This window comes from Arachis duranensis, chromosome 5 (genome assembly GCF_000817695.3).
Source record: "Arachis duranensis cultivar V14167 chromosome 5, aradu.V14167.gnm2.J7QH, whole genome shotgun sequence".
Taxonomy (NCBI): Eukaryota; Viridiplantae; Streptophyta; class Magnoliopsida; order Fabales; family Fabaceae; genus Arachis; species Arachis duranensis.
In genome coordinates this window covers 20278759-20294559 of record NC_029776.3, presented here as the reverse complement: position 1 = coordinate 20294559, position 15801 = coordinate 20278759, and the positions used below count along the sequence as shown (strand labels likewise).

Here is a 15801-nt window from a genome sequence, read left to right as displayed (position 1 = left end):
TATAAAATTTTCTTGAAAAAGAAAATATTACTTTAACCAAGTGGTAAAATATTCACACAAAAATAAACATGCAATCAAACATGCAAATGCAACAATGAAAAACAAAAATTGGTGTTGAGAAGGGACTAACTAACCCGTGGAGATCGGTATCGACCTCTCCACACTTAAAGATTGCACCGTCCTCGGTGCATGCTGAGATGTGCAGGTGGATGGGGGTTGTAGTTCCTCAGCTAGTGCTCTCTTGTGTTCCTTTCCTTGCCAGTGGTTTGGGAGTAGCTTTCTCTCTTTACCCTTCTTGGTGGCCATCCTGAAAGGGGAAAAAGGAAAGTAACAAGTAAAGCTAGGGGATCCAGCAAGGAAGAGAGCGGGAAAGGTGGTAATCAATGCACAATAAAGAAGAATGATGTTAACACATGGTCATGACTACATGTGAAAAGTCATCAATGGAAATATAGTAAGTGCATGGCTTCAAGCCGACAATCTCCGTGGGATCGACCCTTACTCACGTAAGGTATTACTTGGATGACCCAGTGCACTTGCTGGTTAGTTGTGCGGAATTGCAAAAGTGTGATTGTGATTTCGTGCACCAATAGATCAAGCATTCAATGTCCAAGTGAGATTACCAAGTCGAACTAACAATCATGTTTGTAATAACAATTATATTTAATTAATAAAATATAAAAAGGGTTTTGTGAAAAGCAAGCATTTATAGTAATAGATTAAAAGAAATCTTAAAAATAGTGCACAATGCCATACGGGCGTTTTCACAAACACATAGCATGCATGGTAAATAAGCTATTTGAAAGTATTAAATTGAACATGCAAGTATCCCTTTAAAAAGTAATACATAATTGTCAAATAATCCACAAAAATATAGAAAAAACAATGACCCAAATGAAATTCCAACACCAATGAAAATAATGCAATGAATGAAAGTATGCAATTAAGTAAAAGAAAATGAAAGATAAGAGAAATGAGAAGGGAAAGAAGGAAAGAAGAAGTAAGTAAGAAAGGAGGGAGGAAAAATTAGGATTGGGGAAGAAAAGATAAAATATTTTGCCATATTAGGTTAAGGTGTGCGATGCTGGCGACGCGGACGCGTGGGTGATGCGGCCGCGTGGTGCGCAATAAGGTCAGGCGACGCGGACGCGTGGGTCACGCGATCGCGTCACTTGATTTGTGCTAGTGGCGCGAGTGCAGCCTCGCATTCGCACAACTCTCTGTTTGAATTGCATTTTGCCAAAAATCTGGGTGACGCGATCGCGTGGATGGCCATTTTTGAAAGATGACGCGGCCGTGTGGGGTACGCGTTCGCATGGGAGGGCTTGGGCTTCTAGCATGAGTCCAGCCCAATTCCAGTACAACTTTCGGCCATGCACCTTTTTGACGTCGATTTTCATGGCACGCGGCCGCGTGGGAGGCCAAAGTTCCACATGACGCGGTCGCGTGAGCGACGCAGTCGCGTGGAGTCAAATTATGCTAATGGCGCACCTCCAGCCACGCTCTAGCGTGACTCTCTGTTCAATTCTTTTCTTTCCAACGCACTAGTGACGCGGACGCGTCAGCGACGCTGCCGCGTTGCGTGCGTATTTTCCTTTTTTTATTATGAAATTATGCAGTATGCAATATGCAGTGTTAATGTAGATGCTATGAAAACTTCCAGGTTCAATGAAAATAAAATAAAATAAAAAATAAACAACACGAAATAAGATTGAAAAAGAACGATCATACCATGGTGGGTTATCTCCCACCTATCACTTTTAGTTAAAGTCCTTAAGTTGGACATTTGGTGAGCTCCTTGTCATGGTGGCTTATGCTTGTACTGATCCCAGAATCTCCACCAGTGTTTGTACTTCCAGTAGCCTCCGGGGTCCCAAACTAAGCATGTAAAGCCCTTAAGAAGCTTCAAACAGATTCTTAGGCTCCCGGGGTGACAAATGTCAGAACAGATTCCAGGATTCCAAACCTTACTTTTACACCCGTTTTTGTCTCGATCTGCATTTTTCCAGCCGGGTGAAGGGTGATCTGAATTCTCACTGCAGCGACTAAACAGCTTCCTAGACCCATTCAGTTGAGCTTTACACCAACCTTTGCCTTTAAACTTAAAGCTTCCAACCATAATGAACCTTGCAGGACAATTCTTACCACTGACCATCTTCTTCTTACTTTTAATGCCACAAAGAGCTCTAAGTTGACCATCCGTCTCCAGTAGCCCGTATTCAAGTGGAATTAGAAAGCTAAAGGATATGAATTTTACCCACTTGAATGTTGTGAAGGATGATGGCAACTTAGGGGGAGGTGTTTTTAATGAACGTGCAAGCTCTACTTCCTTGTGCTCTCCTCTGACATCTTCCACCTCTTTGCAAGCTTCTTCAATTTCAACCTCTTCCTCTTGGTAGCTTTCTTCTAATTTAATCTCTTCTTTATTGCGCACCAAGGGCATGGGAGGTTGTGCCTCTTCTTCTTGAATCTCCATCTCTTGATTAACCTCTTCCAAGTCTTCTATTATGACATGCCTTGGAGGTTTTACACCCTCCTCAGCATCAATTTCAAATATCTTGGAAGGAGGCTTTATGACTTGAATTTCCCATGGAGGTTCTGCATCTCCTAAGTCTTCAACCGCTTCTTCCTCTTCAACAAATATGGCTTCTTCTACTTGTTCCAGTACAAAGTCATGCTCCTTACTGTCCACTGGAGTTTCTAGTGTCTCCTTCATGCTATGTTCTTCATTAGATTCTCCACATGAAGCCATTGGGGTTCTTTGAGTGTCCGAACGTCTAGAAGGTAATTGATTTATTGCTTGCTCCAATTGATGAAGGGTTGCATGAATTGATCTACTGTTTCCTTGAGACGATCCCTTGACTCTTGTTCCATTTCAATAGCATAACTGGGATCACCTTGCTCTTGGATTGATGGATGTGGGTGCTCTTCCATGGATGGTGGTGATGGGATGGGTGGTGATGGAATGGGTGGATCATTATATGGTTGAAAAGGAAGTGCACTAGAGCTTGAGAGTTGATTGTTGAAGGTATTCGGTGGTCCGATTTGGGTGACCAGAGCTTGTATAGTAGAGTTTAAATCAGCAAATACTTTCTCCATGGAGGTTTGGGGTGGATAGGAGGATTCATTTTGATAATGATAAGGAGATGGTGTATATTGAGGTGGTGGTTCTATGTATGGTTCATTTGGCTCATAAGGTGGTTGGTATGGTAGATATGGATTAGGGTTATACGGAGGTGTTTGGTGGAAAGGAGCTTGTGAGTATGCTGGTTCAAAATTATATTGAGGAGGAGGGGGTTCATAGGCATATGGTGGGTCTTGTTGGTAGTCAATAGAGTGCTCACCATAGCCATTGCCTTGATACGCATCACAGAACAGTTGTTGATAGTCCATTGGAGGTGGTTTTTGCCATGAGGGTTGATCAAATCCTTGTGGCTCCTCCCATCTTTGATTGTTCCAACCATGGTGCATGTTGTCATTATAATCTCCTCTTCCTGCAACATAATTATAACCAGACTCATAGCCAAAGGGGTGAGAGTTCATAGTAGTGAGAGATAATAAAAACAAAAACTAACAAAAAAGGAAATTTTTTTTGAAAAATATTTACAATAACCAATAATAAGGCACACGTTTGCAATTCCCCGGCAACGGCGCCATTTTGACGTTAGGATTTTTGTTAGTAAAGAATTTTATAGAAATAGTCGCGTTGTAGATATAGATTCTAAACCAACAGAAATCCCTTCGTGCAAACATTTTGGTTGTCACAAGTAACAAACCCCTAAATAAATTGATAACCGAAGTATTTAAACCTCGGGTCGTATTCTCAAGAAATTGCAGGGAGGTATGTTCTTATTATTGGTTATGAGTTTGTAAATTGGGGGTTTTAAGAATGAGGGGCAATTATGATAAATGACGAATAAAATAAATGAACGACTGTAAAATAAACTCATGGCAAGGTATGAGAAATTAGAAGTTCTATCCTTGTTATCCTTATCAATTGTGATGAGAATTGGATTTTTCTCCCACTTTGTTAACCTCTAACTATGAAGGTAAGTTAAGTGGATGAATTAATTCGAATCCTCAAGTCCCAGTCTTTCCTTGGGAAAAGTTAGAGTTATTGGATCTCGAATCAATTCTTGAAGAATTCCAATTTTCAATCAACAATGAGTTTGATAATTTAAGAGTTACCAATTAATCAACCAGAGCCAAAAGGTAGAAAATCTAAATTAAAATCATTTATCTGAAAATATCTCAATAATGTATATTAAATAAGAAAATCAATCCTAACATGGAAAGTTCATAAGCCAATTGGGCAACACAATTCAGATACAAATGAAAGCATCAGAGTAAATAAACATAAAAGAGAAAATAAATAAAAAGAATATTGAACCTGAGATGAAGATGAAATATTCCTAATTTCTAAAAATCGTAATCCTAAATCCTAAGAGAGATGAGAGAGCCTCTCTCTCTAAAAACTACATCTAAATCCTAAAAAGTGAATTATGAGTCTAATCTGAAGTGTCCCCTTCATTCCTCCACTTTGCAGCCTTTAATCTGTGTTTTCTGGGCTTGAAACTGGGCCGGAAATAGCCCAGGATTCGCTGTTTGTGAAATCTGCCACGCTAATTTTCGCAGATGCGACGTGTCCGCGTGGATGACGCGTTCGTGTCATCTTTCTGTACGGACACTATGACAAATTATATATCAAATTGAATCCCCGGACGTTAGCTTTCCAACGCAAGTGGAACCGCATCATTTGGACCTCTGTAACTCAAGTTATGGTCGTTTTAGTGCGAGAGGATCAGGTTGACAGCTTTGCAGTTTCTCCAACTTCTTGTATTCCTTCCACTTTTGCATGCTTCCTTTCCATCCTCCAAGACATTCTTGTATGGCCCTTTCCAATTAGCAGCGAGCTTTCCTTCCCCTGACTTGTTGACGCCGATGTCATTTCTGATCAAAACCAAGTCGTCGGGGATGAAGCTTCTTTGAATGACTTTCTTATTGTATCTATTTGTCATCCTTTGCTTCAATACTGCTTCCCTTATCTGGGCTTGTTCTTGGACTTCAGGGAGTAGCTCGAGTTCCTCTTTCTGTGGCTGAATGTTGCTAACCTCGTCGTAGAATCTCACCCTTGGACTTTGCTCACTGATTTCAACTGATATCATGGCTTCTATGCCATAAGCAAGTTGGAAGGGTGTTTCTCCTGTGGCAGACTGAGGTGTGGTCCGATATGCCCATAGTACTTGAGGGAGTTCTTCAGCCCAGACTCCCTTTGTATCTTGCAACCTTTTCTTCAACCCAGCCAGTATAAACTTGTTAGCTGTCTCAGTTTTCCTATTTGCTTGTGGGTGCTCTACCGAGGTGAACTGATGCTTGATCTTCATACTGACTACCAGGTTTCTGAAGGTAGAGTCAGTGAACTGAGTTCCATTATCAATGGTGATGGAGTGGGGGAGTCCATACCTTGTGATAATATTTTTTTATAGTAACTTCCGACTTCTCTGGGCTGTGATGGTGGCTAACGGTTCTGCTTCGATCCACTTCGTGAAGTAGTCTACTCCCGCTATTAAATATTTCACTTGTCCAAGCGGCTGGCGGAAGGGTCCTAATATGTTTAATCCCAATTTTGCAAAATGCCATGGAGAAGTTATGCTAATGAGCTCCTCAGGGGAAGCGACGTGGAAGTTTACATGCATTTGGCATGATTGACACTTCTTTACGAACTCGGTGGCATCTTTCTGCATGGTCGACCAGTAGAACCCGGCTCGTATGACTTTCCTAGCCAAAGACCTTGCTCCAAGATGATTCCTGTAGATTTTATTGTGCACCTCTTCTAAGATCTCCGTCGTCCTTGAGGTCAGGACGCACTTCAATAACAGTGTGGATATTCCTCTTTTGTAGAGGATATTTTTCACCAAGGTGTAGCTATGTGCTTTCCTCTAGATTTTCTTGGCCTCTTTTTCCTCTTCGAGTAGGATGTTGAATTTCATGTATTCGATTAGTGGGTTCATCCATCTGAGGTCCAATCTGAATACCTCAAGGACATCTATTCTTGGAGAGTTTCTTGGATCAGGCTTCTATTATTCCCTCCTGGCTTGGTACTTGCTAGCTTGGAGAGGGCATCTGCTTTGCTATTGAGATCCTGAGTTATGTGTTTGGCCTCGGTCTCCGTGAACCACCTAAGATACTCAAAGATTTTGTCTAAGTACCTCTTCATGTTAGGATCTTTAGCCTAGTACTCTCCATTGATTTGGGAGGTCACCACCTGAGAGTCGCTGAAGACGACTACTTTGGTTGCACCGACTTCCTCTACCAGCTTTAGCCTGGCAATCAAGGCTTCATATTCTGCCTGATTGTTAGAAGCTGGGAATTCAAATTTGAGAAAAACTTCTATTTGAGTTCCCTCTTGGTTGACCAATATTATGCCTGCACTGCTTCCAACCTTGTTGGAAGATCCGTCCACGTATATCTCCCATGTCGTGGCGGCTTCTTCTTGATCTCCTGCACATTCTGCTATGAAGTCGGTGAGGCCTTGAGCTTTAATTGCCGTCCGAGTTTCATACCTGAGGTCAAACTCGGACAGCTCTATGGCCCATTAAACCATTCTGCCCGCAATGTCTGTTTTTTGAAGTATTTGCTTCATGGGTTGGTTCATTCGGACTTTTAACGTATAGGCTTGAAAATAAGGCTGTAGCCTTCGAGAGGCCATTATTAAGGCATACGCAATCTTCTGGAGTTTTTGATACCTTAATTCGGGGCCCTGTAAGACTTTACTGGTGAAGTACACAGGATGCTGCCCAACCTCATCTTCCTGTATTAAAGCTGATGCTACAACTTTGTTAGCTACGGACAAATACAGGACGAGTTCTTCCCCAACTTTAGGTCGGGTCAGAATCGGAGGTTGGCTTAAAAACCTTTTGAAATCCTGGAATACTTCTTCGCATTCTGGAGTCCATTTGAACAGGCATCCTTTTCTTAGTAAGGAGAAAAGTGGCAAGGATCTTAATGCTGATCCCGCCAAGAACCTAGAGAGGGCTGCAAGTCAGCCATTTAGCTGTTGGACCTCCCTTAAGCAAGTTGGGCTTTTCTTTTCTAGGACTGCTCTACACTTGTCAGGGTTGGCTTCAATCCCCCTTTGTGTTAGAATAAATCCCAAAAATTTTCCAGCTTCTACTGCGAAGGTGCACTTTGCGGGATTCAACCTCATCCCGTGCATCCTAATGGTGTTGAAGACTTGCGAGAGGTTAGTCAGTAGGTCGGCCTCATCCTTGGTTTTTACTTACATGTCGTCTATGTATACTTCCATTAGATTCCCAAGGTGAGGTGCAAACACCTTATTCATCAGCCTTTGATATGTGGCTCCTGCATTTTTTAGTCCAAAAAGCATAACCACATAGCAATAATTTGCTCTGGGCGTATTGAAGGATGTTTCTTCTTGATCCAGCTTGTACATCGGGATTTGGTTATATCCCGAGTATGCGTCCATGAACGACAAGTATTGATACCCCGAGTTGGAGTCTACTAAGGTATCATTATTTGGAAGTGGATATGGGTCCTTTGGACACGCTTTGTTCAAGTGGGTGTAGTTGATGCACATCCTCCACTTGGCATTCTATTTCTTGACTAGCACCATATTTGCCAACCAAGCCAGATATTTAACCTCTCTGACAAAGTCGGCCTCTAGGAGGACTTGCACTTGTTCTTCCACCATTTGAGCTTGATCAGGTCCGAACTTCCGTCTTCTTTGCTGAACAGGTCGTGATCTAGGGTACACTAAAAACTTATGTGACATGAGCTTGGAATTTATCCCTGGCATATCGAATGCCTTCCAGGCGAAGAGGTCGGAATTCTCTTGTAGGAACCTTATAAGATTCTGCTTCAAATCTTCTTTTAGGTTGACTCCTATGTTAGTCCTTTCCTTCCTACTTCCCGATCTGTACCTCTTCAGTTTTTCTCTCGAGCTGTGGTCATAACTCTTCTTTAGCTCGAACTCCTCCGAGCTCAATGGTGTGAACCTCCTTGCCTTTTTCTCTCAGGTTTAGGCTCTCATTGTAGCACTATATAGGCCGAACCCACATCGACGACTATGAAGTCAATACTCAGAGTTTTGGATTTCATCCCCTTTCCAAAAGTTGTGTGTAGGGGTATAAATCCTAATGGTTTTATTGGTGTATTCCCCAGCCCATATAGGGTATCTGGGTAAGCTCTTAATTCTTTTTCATCCAATCCCAGCTTATCAAATGCTGGTTTGAACAGGATGTCGGCCGAGCTCCCTTGATCCACCAGGGTTCTGTGTAGATGGGCGTTGGCAAGGATCATAGTAATCACTACCGGATCATCGTGTCTGGGAACGATGCCTTTCCCATCTTCTTTAGTGAAAGAGATGGTTGGCAGGTCGGGAACTTCGCCCTTGACCTGGTAGACTTCTTTCAGGTGCCTCTTGTGAGATGACTTTGTGAGACCACCTCCGGTAAACCCCCCTGAGATCATGTGTATGTGTCTTTCCGGGATCTGTGGTGGTGGGTCTCTTCGATCTTCCTCATCTCGCTTCCTCTTGCCATGATGGTCCGACCCTTCCATGAGATATCTGTCAAGCCGACCTTCTCTTGTCAGCTTTTCTATCACATTTTTCAAGTCGTAACAATCATTTGTTGAGTGCCCATATAGTTTATGGTACTCGCAGTACTCGCTATGACTCCCCCATTTCTTGTTCTTGATGGGTCTAGGGGGTGGTAGCCTCTCGGTGTGGCAAATTTCCCTGTAAACGTCCACTAGGAAAACTCGTTGAGGAGTATAAGAGTGATATCTCCTGGGCCTTTCAGGCCCGACTTCTTCTTTCTTCTTGGGCTTTCTCTCCTTCTCCTTTGATGAGTGGGAGTGCCCAGGTCGCCAGCTTGGGTCTCGTAGCCTAGCGTTTTCTTCCATGTTGATGTACTTTTCAACTCTTTCTTGTAAATCACTCAAAGAAGTCGGATGTCCTTTCGGGATGGACTGGGAGAATGGGCCCTCTCGCAGTCCATTTACTAGGCCCATGATCACTGCCTTGTAGGTAGATCTTGAATTTCTAGGCACACTTTGTTGAACCTTTCCATGTAGTCCCTCAAAGGTTCTCCGACCTCCTGTTTTACTCCCAGGAGACTCGGCGCGTGCTTCACTTTGTCTTTTTGGATTGAAAATCGCATAAGGAACTTACGTGATAGATCGTTGAAACTGGAGACCGACCTTGGAGGGAGGCTATTGAATCACTTCATCGCTGCTTTTGTAAGAGTTGTCGGAAAGGTTTTGCAGTGAGTAGCATCAGAGGTGTTGGCTAGGTACATCCGACTTTTAAAATTGCTCAAGTAATGCTTTGGATCGGTAGTCCCGTCGTAGAGGTCCATATCGAGGCTTTTAAAGTTTTTAGAGACTTTTGCCCTCATTATGTCCTCACTGAACGGATCTTTCCCTCCCAAGGAAGAGTCTTCTCGGTCACTGCGAGAGTTTCGACCTCAGAGAGTGGATTCTAGCCTCAAGAGCTTTTCTTCAAGCTCTTTTCGTCGCTCGACCTCCCTTTTCAAGTTTCTCTCCGTCTCTCGCTGTCGCTCCAGTTCTTGTTCTAGCTGTTCCAACCGTCCCTGATGGCTGTGGAACAATCCCATTAGTTCAACTGCATGGGGTTGTCCCTCTTTTTTGGGTTTATGCACCTCGGAGGAGTTTCCATTTGGATCCTTTACCCCTGAGGTGCCTTCTCTGTGCTGATTAGTCGCTCCTTGGTGAGTGACCACTCAGTCATTGTTGCCAGCGTCTTGGTTCTCTTGCTTAGAATCAGACGCTGTGTTTCCATCCTCGTTCAGATCGTCCACCATCATGGGTTGATCTCTCAGGTCCCCGGCAACGGCGCCAATGTTATGTAGGTAACCTGAGATAGGTGGATTGGGCTTGTAAAATTGGCCCAAGTGTTGCTGGAGGGTGGTCTCCGACTTGGTTCGCGTCTGGGAGCCGCCGTCCGAGTTGTGTGTATGAAAGAATGAGGGGGTGGTACCTACAAAGACACTCCGATACCTTAGTCAGCAAGGGGTTAAGCAGGTTTAGAATGTATTGGAACTTAGAGATACTTGAGGAGTATCAATGTATTTATAGTGGTGATTCAATAACCACCATTGGAGTAGTTCTACCTTTCAAGGTGGATAACCGTCTCTTTATCTTAGGATAGTTGTGATATGACTCCTAGAAATGGGTTGAAAGATTTTAGAGGCAGTTACTTATTTGAATAAATGTTATCTGCCAGCTATCCTTCGAATCCAACTTCTTTGGGTGGAGTCTGTGTTGAATCCGACCTCTTCTAACAAGGTCGGTGGGTCACGAAGACCAATTTTTAGATTGGACTTTTTGATGTATTTGGACTTGGATCATTGTATTGGATAAGAATATGAACATCTATTTTAATGTGATAAATATATACTATAATTAATTATTATAAATATATGTTATTTAATCGGCTCAAGAATATTACATCGAAACAAGATAAAAGCATTTTTTTAGAGGCCAAAACACAAGAATCTCTCTGCTCTTATGAAGTTGCAAATTTCATTTCCGCGTGGATCGGGGATTCATTCCGAAGGCAAATAGACGCGAGATCATAACGAGGACAAAAGGAACCGATTTTTAATTAGGGTTTTGTTGGGGATTGCAGACATGAGGTTGAACGGAGAAATCTCTCACCGAGAGGGAGAAGGAGAAGGGGAGGAGGAAGCAGAGAACGAAGTAGGTTCGTCGCAGAAAGTTGTGGTCGGGTACGCCTTGACGTCCAAGAAGAAGAAGAGTTTTCTGCAGCCAAAGTTTCTTAGCTTTGCAAGGTACCCACTTTTCCTCAACATTGTTGCGTTGCCATCTGCTGCAACAGTTCCACGTTCATCTTCACGTGCCTCTTATGCATTGTTTAATTTCATCATTTCCAGAGAAATGGGGTTTCATCGTTAGTTTTCTATTTTTTTTTTTTTTTTTTTGTTTTTTTTTTTGTTCTGCTATTTTTGAAACACCCTGGCTGTCACTTTCGTGTATCAGTCAACATTTGTTACATTGATTGATTGGTTGGTTTTGCTCCTTCTTCTTCTTCTCTTCTTAATGTTAGAGGTCTACGGTCTTGCTCATGAGAATATTCCACCATGTATGCTCCGTCATCTCTTCCTTTCGATTTGTCAACGATGAGAATTCAAGGTCAAATAGTTATTAGTAGAACCTTGTTCTTTCGTCTGTATTTAAATATTTAACCAACTTGGTCCCTGGTTAGTTTACTCAGCTGCTTAAGCATCCGATCAAATTCGGTCTTGTAGATGCATGCAATAACTCATTAGCCAGCATCTTCAAATGGATTCTATGACGAATTAGTCTTTAACTTGCGAACAACCAAAAAAATTACTTATCTTTGTTCCCAATGGGTCGTATCTTTAATGATAATGTAATCTACATAACAGCGAATATATTTTTATTTTTTGCCAATATTTTATTGGTAACAATTTGTATCTATATTTACAAGAATTTTGCACATAGGAAACATATAATTTATATTTATATTTATCAGAATTTACACACATGAATCAATATAGTTTGTACTCATATTTTTTAGAGTTTCTACACATAAATTCATAAAATTTATTTATTAAAAATAATTTAATATTTATACTAGTTAAATAATAAAAAATACTAAAAAATTACTGACTTCAGTTTCTCTTTACATAATTGTCCATTATTTTTTATTCTGACTCCAATTCTCACAGGATTGCTGCCAACTGCAGTGATAATTACTGTAGCAAACAGTGCAGCTGTTTCTTTTTTGTGTGTTTTTAATTTGTTTTATTATTATTTAAAATTTAATATATCGTGAATTATAATTTTTCTATAAATCGCTACTCAAGAAATTTATATTGAATATATGCTATCTGAGAAGAATGTGTTGCTAATTTTGTCACCCTCAATACTAATCCTTGAATGCTGCTACATTTAATGAAGGAATAAGGGGATATTCTTTGTTGCCATTGATCTAAACAAGCCACTGTTAGAACAAGGTCCTTTTGATGTTGTCTTGCATAAGGTTTGTGAAAGTTTTCATATTCTCTTTCATTTTTTTTTCAAGCCTGGATTTATAGTTTTTGCTTTTGCCACATCTTTGCCTGTCAAACATCATTTTCACTATGTTAATAATTGTTATTGTTTTGTGTTCTGTGTATCATAATCTGACCACTATTCATGCTTTACAGTTGTCAGGAAAAGAGTGGCGTGAGGTTATTGAGGTTTGTGAACTCCACATACTTCTACCCAGTTTCACATTGTACTAGCAATCTTGTGTTGTTATGGTCGTTGAATATATCCATTTGTGGCATTGCATGAAATCATTAGCATCTGATAATGCTGTTAAAGTGTGAAATGGTGATGATTGGCCGGACAACCTAATCTTCGACATTCCTAAAAACTCCTTATTGTCTGACATAACTTGCAGAGTTCTTGCTCTCCTCATAATGAATCATGATCAGAGAGTTGAAATCAGTCCCTCAAGTATTGGAACAAGTGAGGATTTACTCTTATGATTAATCTAAATAACTTGATTAGGCATTGATGGATTTGTTCCCAACATAAAGAATTCTTATTTCCCTAGACGAGTATTATGTGTTCCATAGATTGAATACATTCCTAATCTCACTATGAAAGAAATAAAATTTTTCTGATAAAACTTTATATGCTTCCTCTATTCAACAATCAGAAGGCTGGGCGTTTATTAATTGTCAATTCTGTGCTTGTATATTAATTGTATTGACTAGCTGTATTAAAATGAGAATACTATTTCCTTTAAAGGGACGAAATGTGAATTTGGCTGTTTGATTAGGTTTTTCATTTTGGCCATCCTTTTCTCGCATGTCCTACATCGATCATAACTTGGTTCCCTGGAATCTTTGCCAGTTCTTTCATTATTGAGAGTTGAGACCATAGAATGTCTTTGTCTTAGTGTGTTAAACCTTTGGTTATGTTCATGGCTGAGTGGAAGTATAGATTGGTGATTATGTCATACTTTCTGATTATTGTGTGAAATTTGCATTATGATGAGACTTACCTTTCTTCTTGTTTTATTTTTAAAGGAATACAGTGAAAAACATCCTGAAGTAACCATCCTTGATCCTCCTGATGCAATTCAACATTTACACAACCGGCAATCCATGCTACAAGATGTGGCAGATCTAAACTTATCTGATTGCTATGGTAACTTGTTTACAAAAATTTACCTTGCCGATACTCTGATACATGATTACACAAGCACTTGGTGCTTGCTTGTTTGGCTGTCATTATTTCAATCAATTTTCTTCTAATAAAAAAGAAGATATTTTTTATTTATTTATTTTTTTACTATGATTTGGATATAGTCTTAGTAAAACTAGACTCATTAGTAAAATAAAACAATGTCTTATTTGATTAGCTATTGTTTCCATCTTCTAAAAAAATGATCTTTTGTAATATAAAAAATATATTCAAGGATAAAAGATCTTAATATTTTACATCCAAATATAAATTAATTTAGGTTTTTTAAAAGATCCAAATGTAAAATAGGTTTAATTTTTCAAAAGATATTTTAACCAAGATCAATTGAACCCTTGATCTTATAGTTTCGGGATTGTTATTGTCTATTCATACCTCCATGCTAATAATTAGTATTAACTATTAAGTCATTTTAGCTAATATAACAAGAAGTTATTTTCTTGCAATGTTTTAGAGTGAAACTGTTTCTATTATGGTAAATTGGATTAGTGGTTGAACTACTCCTTAACTTTTGACTTTAGGCAAGGTTGGAGTTCCCCGGCAATTGTTTGTAATAAAAAATCCATCTACTATCCCTTATGAAATCACCAAGGCTGGGATGAAGTTACCATTAGGTACTTATCTTTATTTTCTCACTGAGGTCTGTACTTCTTTTGATTAGGGTGTGTATCGATTGGATGATTATTTAGAACGTGATGTTTTATTAACTGAGATATATGTAGCATTTCAGAAACAAGCCAATCAACCAGGGTAAACAGAATCTATACATAGACATTTTTTTATTGCTGTTATGCTCCCATATAATTCTCGTATAGTATAATATCTCTTGTATTACAGAATTTACTGTGGTGTATCTTAAATATTTACTGTATTATTCATGTAATATTGTCTTCATTTCAGTTGCTAAACCACTAGTTGTGGATGGGACTGCAAAGTCACATGAACTGTTTCTTGCATATGATGAATTCTCTCTTTCAGAGCTTGAACCTCCACTTGTTCTGCAAGAGTTTGTCAATCATGGTTTGTGAATTGATCTGAACACCATAACCTTTTCTGCTTGATCTTCAGTTCTCGTGAGGCGTTTTTCTCTGCCTAATATCAGTGAACATGAGCTATCTAAAGTGGATGGTTTATTCCGATTTCCAAGAGTTTCATGTGCAGCCGCGTCTGCTGATGAAGCTTATCTTGATCCTACTATTGCTGGTAAGACTTGTAAAGTAGTCTTTAAAACATTTATATACACTCTCACACAAAAGCCTCTTCTATACTTGAATGCTATCATTATTTTGAATTTGCATTTTCATAAAATGGGGAAAACGGATCAAACACTAAACCTATTTGTGATTGATAGAATCAATTCTTCTAATAGCTTAAGTTGTTGGGTAGGAGGGAAATGAATGGTGTTATATCCATCCATGTATGCTAAAGTCAAAAATTTATTTCATTATGAACTCGTGTTTTATGAGTCTATTGATATGAACGGCCATTTTTTTAAGCCTTATAAATGAGTACTGTATGATTGAGAAGTATCTGCTTCCAACTGTGTTGTTGAAACTAAAGCGTCTCTGAACTTACTGTTACAACTTCTTGCAGAGCATCCACCAAGATCTTTATTAGAGAGGCTTGCAGGGGAGCTTCGACGTCGTTTGGTATTATCTGTAACTATCTATTTTGTTATGTTCATACTTTTCATTCGGTGACAATGTACTAAAACAGAACTGCATTTTCGGTTCTAGGGACTCCACTTGTTCAACATAGATATGATACGGGAATATGGGACGAAGAATGTGTTTTATGTCATTGATATCAATTACTTTCCTGGCAAGTATCAAAAGCACATGATGATGATGATGATGATAATGATGCATATATTTATCGTACCTCTGACCATGGTTGCATATGCTGTGTGTGCAGGATATGGAAAAATGCCAGACTATGAGCACGTATTTACAGACTTCCTACTAAGCTTAGTCCAGAACAAGTTTAAGAAGAAACCTGACACCTGAGGAATGACTGTTCTATCCTTGCCAATTGCATTCTGCTTTTAACGTGTTTATTTACGAACAATCAATCCTATATACATACATTAACACTTAATCCTCGTGAAAAATGTTCGAATAGGGGTATCATAATCTTGCCCCGCTAATATCTCTCGCTCTCTCTCTCTCTCCAGGCTTCACCAATAAGCTTTCTCTCGTATATAACATTGTGATTAGTGTTATTCGGGTTCGTAAATTGTTTAATTCATGTTATTTGCCTTTCAAACCTATTCCCGTTGATATTTAAATTTTTGGAACATGAATGATCGATATGCTCCAGTAACTGTTGATTGCGTGTGATGACTACAGCTTGCGAATATAATCTAATCTTTATCAACCCGCCACAATATATTCCACCGCATCAACTCAAGTATTCACCTAAATTTACATTAAAGCGCAAGGAAAAGAACAAATTTGGACGCAGCAGAACTGTCCTACTATATAACATATTAACATAAAAATGCAAGTACTGTGCTCC

At 39.7% G+C, this 15801-nt stretch overlaps 2 protein-coding genes across 2 annotated transcripts; one reads left to right on the top strand and one right to left on the bottom strand.

The window, feature by feature from the left end:
* Positions 1–8046: 8046 nt before the first annotated feature.
* Positions 8047–9033, bottom strand: LOC107488603 (uncharacterized). Its single transcript, XM_016109361.1, has one exon. It carries the CDS (start codon positions 9031–9033, stop codon positions 8047–8049), a length of 987 nt encoding a protein of 328 aa, XP_015964847.1.
* Positions 9034–10480: 1447 nt separating this feature from the next.
* LOC107488659 (inositol-tetrakisphosphate 1-kinase 3) lies at positions 10481–15606 on the top strand. Its single transcript, XM_016109415.3, is given in 9 exon segments — positions 10481–10835; positions 11989–12070; positions 12237–12269; positions 13110–13230; positions 13806–13898; positions 14185–14487; positions 14878–14933; positions 15021–15105; positions 15199–15606. Coding segments are annotated over 9 exon segments (1026 nt in total). The 5' UTR covers positions 10481–10674; the 3' UTR covers positions 15291–15606.
* The last annotated feature ends 195 nt before the right edge of the window (positions 15607–15801 follow it).